Below are 8,040 nucleotides of genomic sequence, written 5' to 3'. Positions count from 1 at the left end.
AAATTTTGTGAGGCCATGACATTTGTGTGGTAATAAAAGCTTCTCATTAAGGGTAAAATAAAGAGTTTAAAATTGAATTATTTTCAAATTTAGAAATGTGTCATTTATTTTGGAACAGATTAAAAAGAAAAGTACCCCATCTAATTTGAAACGGGGGAAGTATAACATAAAACACCATCCTTAGGCCGGCACAACAAATCTAGTGACCAAATACCACAAAATCTTCAACAAATCTGTGTATATGCATACCATGACATATTCATTTTTCTCTACACATGCAGAAAATTGAAACATCACAAAAGCACCAATGAAGGGAAAACCGCTTTGTAATCTACTGATCTTCGCTCTAACAATCTATCAGACATACTTCCCAACTAGCTCAATTCCATTTTATATAAAAACAGGGCCAAAAATAATCCTATCCCAAATCAGTCCTTAAACTTTTGCACCACCACAGAATTCCTAACTCATTCAGGATCCTCAACTATTGGATGATAATTCATAACTGTGCTTCCTTTCCTTCATATGTGAGAATAGCAAGCATGGCTCATCAAGCAGAGAGCATATCAATTTTATAAGGCACAACAATCCATCCATACAAGTTGGGGCATCAGATAATTTCAACTAAAGACCCAAAAAAGAAATGGTAATGAGCCCTGCAAATTCCTAGTCAAACCAAAAAGGAAAAAGAGACTTCGAATTTATTTGTGCACTTGCATGCTTTAAAAAGCCTTTTAATTCCAAATATACAGCTGCCACCAGAATCTTCATCATCTTTTTCTAAAGTTCTAGCTTAAAGAAGATAAGCACTCTATCAATAACAAAGACTGAAAGACATGAACCAGTGAACAATCTACAAAGTCCAGAGCCCATTTCCTTTACTAAAGGAGGAAGCAACTTACAGGTTCCTCTTCATTCTAGCAAAAAATCAGAGTAATACCAGTCTTTTCTTCCTCATATGAAGGTTGCTTTGGTTAAACTCTCTTCTAAATACACTTCAATACTTCAATAAGTTTTCTGGCACGAATTTTACAATCTTCTACTTTCTGTAGTTTGTACGAAACTCTGAGGCAGTTTTACTTATTGGATCTAACCTATATGATAGTTTTAATGTTTTAGGACTGTGTACAAGTGTTCAGCAGGAAGCTGGTCTATTTCTTAGTTAGCTATCAATCCTTCTGGCATTCAACAAGTCTTAAGAGTTCAAATGCAGTTGTTGCCTCTAATTACTTGGAATTCGGCAAAGGAAGAATTTTCAGATGACTACGAGATTCTAGAAGCCCTTCCCCTTTGCTTCTAATTTTGTGAAATTCTAGGCCTCCAAATCTGCAGTTCAATCTTACCCCTTTAATTCACGATTCACAGCATTATTGCTAAGAAACATAGCAGCCCCTAAATTCAGAATCACTTTAAACATTTTGCTCATACTTGATAAATTAGAGCATATATCTATATATAGCAAGTCTGAATTTCAGTGCTTCGACTAATGGAATGGTTTTGTTATAACTAATGAGGCATTCCTCAGCTTTCCGGCGAAAGTTATCCAAGGCTTTATTTCACCTAACTCTACAGGACAATGCTCAGTTATGGGTTCAATTGAACCCGCATCTACCACATTGCATCCGCCCCTATATGCAGCAGAGAACTTGCCCTGCTAATAAATTAATAATTCATTCTTTAGACATGCTTAAGTTTTGTCTCCTCCTCCAAGGGGAGTGTTAATAAGGAGGATGTCAGATCTTGGCAGGTGGACTAGGACTCAAAAACGAACTCGTGACCGTCCTTAAAAAGTAATTTAAAAAGAAGGGAAGTAAATGGGTCCTCAGGACCATTATTTGGTCTCCTATTCACATTCCAACTTCTTGTAAGCATGTTCATGCATCATAAACCTTCTGCACTCTCTATGACTATAACACAAAATAGCCATGTTATGTTTTCAAAATAACGTCTTGACTTTTGAACCCACAGATATTCTATCTTACATAAACCAGCTTCATATCAATACAAGTACCGGATATGGGTACAAGCGTTATTTTTTTTTTCCCTTTGCCAAGTTTTATTCTATTTTTGAAAATCTCATGAAATAACCAGACCAGTGTCTTACTTTTTGATATAGATATGTCAAAGCAAATGAAAGATCTATGTTACCTAGTTTATCAAAAGAGAAAAGAAAGATCTATGAAACCTAGCACAAAAGAGTTAATACTCATGCTCATAAAATGTGAAACTAGCAAGCTACTGAGCTTTGTTAAGTATTAGAGATTGACTACGAGATCCACTTAATGGTTCTATTTATGCTGACAAAGCAAACGAGGAGAACAAAGATCTTAGGTTTCATTGGAATTGGTCCCCTTCAACTCTTTACATGGTTCAGGAGAATAGAAATATACGTGAAGCAGTGATCCCATACTAAACACTGTTTTAAAAGAAAACAACACAAAAGGCGACAAGGGCCACGAGGCTTGAAGCAAAAAGCGAGAAGAAAACAAACGCTTCTCTGAAGTAAAGCGCACAATTTACGGAAAATCAGAAAACATACATGAATTTAGTACCGCAATAACAAAACTGCCAAATTAAATAACACGATGGATGTATAAAAACAGAGTAATTCCAAGACCAACTTTAAAACACATTTTCTCTAAGTAACTTTATGTTTAATCAAAGAAAAGCTACCAAAAATCCTAAGCATAAGACATATGAAGTCTCAAATGGGATTAAGAAAATCTCAAAAAAGGATTACAAAGAAGAAATTAATGAACAAGCACCTGCCAAATTAAACATTACTAAGCAGACATAGCTCTCATCTTTTTCAGTCGCTTCATGGCAGGGGAGATAGTCCTCAGTATCTTGCGGCCTTTCTTTTTCTGTTTCATCTTCCTTGTGCATTGTGGCATCTCTCTTATGGGACCGGGCGGCACCCCCTTTTTCAAAGCACTACCTCGGGGAGTAAGAGTTGGTGGCAACCGTAAGCTTTGTGGAGGCATTGGACTGTTTGGTTTCCATACCAGGTTGTTCTTCATAGAAAACCTAACCTTCTTTGCACTTTTCTCTGCACTCTTTGTAGCATCATGAACTTCACCATTTATGACAGGGATACAAGACTCTGCTACCTGAGTGTTTTTTCCCCTCTTTCTCTTCTTTCTCACAGAAATTGTAGGTGAGTGAAATGAATTATCATCATCGTTGTCATCATCATCTAAACCAACCTCAGCAGCAACCTTTTCAAACTGCATTTGAAGATTTGAAATCACATCTTCATTAAAAGTCACTTTGTTCTCAATGTCCGGCTCAGAATTGGAACTATCACCAGTAGCAGTAATCATATTCTCCTCTTTGTAGCCGCTAGAGCTTTTTTCCACAATAGAGGAATTATCTGAAAGCCCACTTTTTTTCTTTTTCTTCTTCCCCCTTTTACTACCACTCTCGAGCTCATTAGACCCATTTTCCTCAACCAAAGTGCCATTCTCAGAAACCTTTTTCTTCTTTTCTTTCTTCTTCGCCTTTTTACCGCTTCCATCCTCTGCTCTCTTCACCTTCTTGCACTTCCTTAATGTCTCATCACCAGATTCTTCCTCATTCTCATCCTTAGCCACTTCGGAATCACACGTTTCACCACGCAAACCATTCTCAATTGGTATTAATTGAGGCACGTCTTCTCCATCATCAACAACCTCATCGACGTCAGGCAGACTAATTTCAATCCCTAAAGCTTCAAACTCCTTCTCCAACCTCAAGAACTCCTCGTGCAACTTCAAAGCCACCTTCCTATTACCCTGAACACAATCCACAAACGAACCTACTTCAAAAAGCTTCCCCGAAAACCCCATTTTCAACGCAATAACCCCAAATGCCACATCACCGTAGCTCTCACCCCCCTCCTCCACACCTTCCTTTCTCCTCTCCAACAACTTCCTCCCCATCTTCAACAACTCCTCAAAAACACAACTTTTCACTTTCCCAACCATAATTTTATCCTCAGACTTCCCCATCACATTCAAAAAGGGCTTAAACAAACAACCAACCACATCATTATGAATCGGGACACAACACCCTTTTAGCTCATCAAGAAAAACAGAAGCAATATGATAATTAACCCCGTGACCCAACAACTTATCCGTCGCCAAAAACGCATTATTCTCCAAAACCTCAACACACTTCCCCATAACCTCCAAATCCCACTTACATTTCTTCATCAACTCAAACACTGAGCCAACAAACTTCCTAATAAGTAAGTAAAACTTGTCCAATCTTAAATGGTCAATACCATTCCATTCGCGACGAAGGGTAATCAAGAAAGCAGAAAAATAATGCAAGCAAATACCTAAATCAAGATTTTTTACCAGAGAGCAGATGCGGTCGATGAGCAGAGCTTGAGCAGGGGCTTTATCGGAGTGCCAAAGGCAGTAGAAAAGGCCCTTCCAAAGCTTCTTCATATCATCATCGGCGAGCTGAGTTGTTTGAGTTACGAGCCATGTTTGGAGATGTGCGAAGGCTTTTGACCTTATGGAAGCGTTGCATGAAGCTAAATGCTTTATTAAAGAAGTGCCTTGTGTTGCGTCAAGAAGGGCTGTTTGGGGTTTGATTTTGGATTCTCTGAGCCTCTTCTTGCTCATTGTTTAAGGTCTGGAGAAGAAGTGAAGCTTTCGTTAGGTTCTTGGAGGGGAGTCGGAGGAAGGGTTTTGGGGGAAAAAGAGAAGGATTATAGTCGTATGCTCCAATATAAAAACCTAGGGCTAAATTTGGGAGGAAATAATTGTCTTTTACTTTCGTCCCTTTTCCTTTTTTTTCTCTGGATTGGAAAAGGCAGCTAAAGAAGAAGAGGGCTTTCTCGACCTAATTTTGCAACTTCAAAAGGGTTTAAAAGTAAATATATAATTATTATTATTACAAATTACTAAAACTCTCTTTGTTTCAATTTAAAGACACATTTTCCTAATTTTGCAACTTCAAAAGGGCTTCCTTCGATTTTATTTAGTTTTAAAAGTAAAATATAAGTATTATTATTACTAATTAATAATATGCTCTCTGTTTCAATTTAAATGACACACTTTCCTTATTAATCTATTCCAAAAAGAATGACACATTTTTATATTTGAAAATAATTTAACTTTAAACTTTTTATTTTACCTATTTTACCCTTAATAAGAAACCATGGTCACACAAAGCTTTTGCCCATTAAGTTTTTAGGATCACATATTTCAAAAAAAAAAAAATCTTCTTAAACTTTGTGTCAAGTCAAACTATATCATTTAAATTAAAATGAAGGAATAATAATAATAAACTATTTTATTTTTGACTTTCTACGAAATTTTCTTATTATATTTTATTTTTATGGTTGGGTGATAAGAAGAATGAGACTTGTTGGTGTCTAGGTGGTACTCTCGAGTAAAAAGAAATATAATTATGTTGAAAGGTCTAAGAGCCAAATTATTCTTAACTAGAGGTATCGAGTTCGAGTCATGAGAATGAAGTCACCTTTGGTAGGGAACACTTTACCCCTTAAAGTAGGGCTTTCCCGCATGAATCTAAATTAGTCGAGTCCCAAATTGAATATGAGAGATCGATTGGAAAACTAAAAAAGAAAAAGTGAAATCATGATTTCAAAAATATTTTCATTTGTCTTAGAATGACATTTGATATTGGGAACTTTGACTGATGCAAGACGGAAATATACTTTCAAAGTGAATATGATTTTGACATATTATATGTGTAACGATCCAATCTGTTGTTTTGAGTTCTAGGACCATGTTTACTTATTTGAGGCCTCTCGTAGATTCATTTGATAATTTATGAGTTGCAAGCATGGTTGGTATGGATCTCAAGAGATTTGGACGCTTAGTTCCTAACTTGAAACCTTACGTTGAGAAGAGTTGACCAAAGTCAATATTTTGGGTAAACGAGCTTAGATTCATGATTTGAAGGTTCTAATAGGTTCGTATGATGATTTTGGACGTGTACGTGTATTCGGCTTAGCACCCGAGGCTCGGGTATGATTCAGATATATCTTGTGAAAGTTGAAATTTGAAGAACTGAAGAAAGTTCAAAAGTTTGGTTTGCACCTTGATTCTAATTGTGATCTTTTCATATGTATTCGAATCCCTTGGACAATTTCGTATAAGATATATGGACTAGTCGGGAAAGTTTAGAGGAATCCCGAGGGTATCGATTGAGTTTTGAAGTATTTGGAAGTGGTATAGAAATGGAAAAATTGCAGAAATTTGCATCAAATGTAGAGGCTAAGGTGAACGCTCGCGTCCATCCTCTGTTGCAGGTCACAATGAGGAGTGAAGTCTGGACACTTCACGTTTAACATGGCATCCAACACTTGAAGCTGAAATTTTAACTGTTTGTTATAAACTCTATTTTGTACTTGGAATCGTGTAAGTGATTCTCACTCAAATATAAGTTATAACCTGAATCTATCATTAATTTTGCCTTAGAATTAAGGATCTAAAAGAGAAAAAAAGAGGATTTTAGACTTGAAAGTTAGGAAAGTGTATTTTAAGGTTTTGAACAATGATTTGGATTCAAAGTTGGAATGGATATATATACGGACTCACGAGGCTATAGATCAATGAGATCCGACTTTTGTTTCACGATTTAGCCATGTGGGCTTTAAGTTAATTTTTATTGACTTTTGAGATTTTGTTAAAGATAGAAGCATTATCGTTTGGAATTAATTTTTATAGCTTTGTTTGACTTACTTGAGTATTCTTTGGACTATAATGGACTTGTTTGATAGATTTTGAGCTAGAAAAGGCAAATTTGAAGAATGGAGCTAGTCGGAATAAAGGTAAGTATCTTGCTTAACCTCGACTTGAGAAATATTTTCCAAAAAATGAACTTATGTGCTACATGCTACGTGTTTGGGAGTGACGTACATATGAAGTGACAAGCGTATATGCGGATACCAAGGTTCTCCATGCTTGAGATAGTATTTAAGCTTCTTTATGCCTGATTTGATACATACTATACTTGCGATAAGCTTTATCTGCTTGTATGACTACTTGAGCTCTCATATTCACATTAGATATCGTATCTAGTCTTTTAATACCTTATTTGGACATGATGTGCTATTTATATGTTGGATATTGTAGCTATAGTCATATATTATGCACATTTATACACCCTTGTTTGTTTATTTCTCTAGTCCATATCCATCATACATATTTGTTTCTTGTGCATATATATATATGTTCTCTTATATGGAGTGAGGTTATGACATGTGAGTTGTCCGTGTAGTTATTATGATTATGGCATGATGGTTTATGTCGTGTGGTTGATATGATTATGATACTATAATTATGTCGTGCGGTTGATATAATTATGGAGCTATAATGCTCGGGTGCGTGTATTGGGATCTATCCCTTCAGATTAACGTGATCACTCATTTTACCTTGGACGGTGTGTGCGCAGTATTATTGGACAATGAAAAGGTGTGGGAGGCGGCGTTAATTGATATAAATTTTGAGCCTTTATCATGCATAGACCTCCTAAGCTCATGTATATCATCTACATATGCAAATCTATGCATTTTATATATGCATATGACTAGCTAGCAGGTTGTCAGACACTCAGAGGGTGTTAGATTGATGTAAAGTTTAAGGTTTATAATGCGTAGACATTTTAGACTCATATAAGAGCATTCATATAGACATTATTTGAGCATAGATGTGAAATTTGAGTCTTTATCATGTACAGACACTCTAGACTCATGTAAAAGCATTTGAATTAATACTACCTGGTGGATATCTTCTTTACATGTGAATTTGATATATTTGTACATGCTTTTAATTTTGTTATTTTGAAAAGCATGCTTATTATCTTCTTATTTGATTGTGCACCTTATTATTGATATTTATTGTTTCTTGGCTCTTTCCCTATTATTTTATATGCTTATAAACTATACATATTATACAAAGTGAGTATATTTATACTAAAACCTTGTCACTAATTTGTTGAGGTAGGCTTGATACTTACTAAGTACATGGAGCCAATTGTACTCATACTATATCCTTTTTTACCTTGTGTAGGTTTTAG

The 8,040-nt window shown here is 35.8% G+C and overlaps 1 protein-coding gene across 1 annotated transcript; it reads right to left on the bottom strand.

Moving 5' to 3' along the window:
- Positions 1 to 2,557: 2,557 nt before the first annotated feature.
- LOC104096040 (uncharacterized) lies at positions 2,558 to 4,736 on the bottom strand. The gene has a single exon (XM_009602328.4). It carries the CDS (start codon positions 4,611 to 4,613, stop codon positions 2,784 to 2,786), a length of 1,830 nt encoding a protein of 609 aa, XP_009600623.1. The 5' UTR covers positions 4,614 to 4,736; the 3' UTR covers positions 2,558 to 2,783.
- Between the last annotated feature and the right edge of the window lie 3,304 nt (positions 4,737 to 8,040).

Source organism: Nicotiana tomentosiformis, chromosome 11 (assembly GCF_000390325.3).
Source record: "Nicotiana tomentosiformis chromosome 11, ASM39032v3, whole genome shotgun sequence".
Classification (NCBI taxonomy): domain Eukaryota; kingdom Viridiplantae; phylum Streptophyta; class Magnoliopsida; order Solanales; family Solanaceae; genus Nicotiana; species Nicotiana tomentosiformis.
This window is presented reverse-complemented; position numbering and strand designations above follow the sequence as displayed.

Bases quoted from the DNA above. Each gene is read 5' to 3' on its own strand.
- LOC104096040 (XM_009602328.4), bottom strand. From the start codon at position 4,613: ATGAGCAAGAAGAGGCTCAGAGAATCCAAAATCAAACCCCAAACAGCC.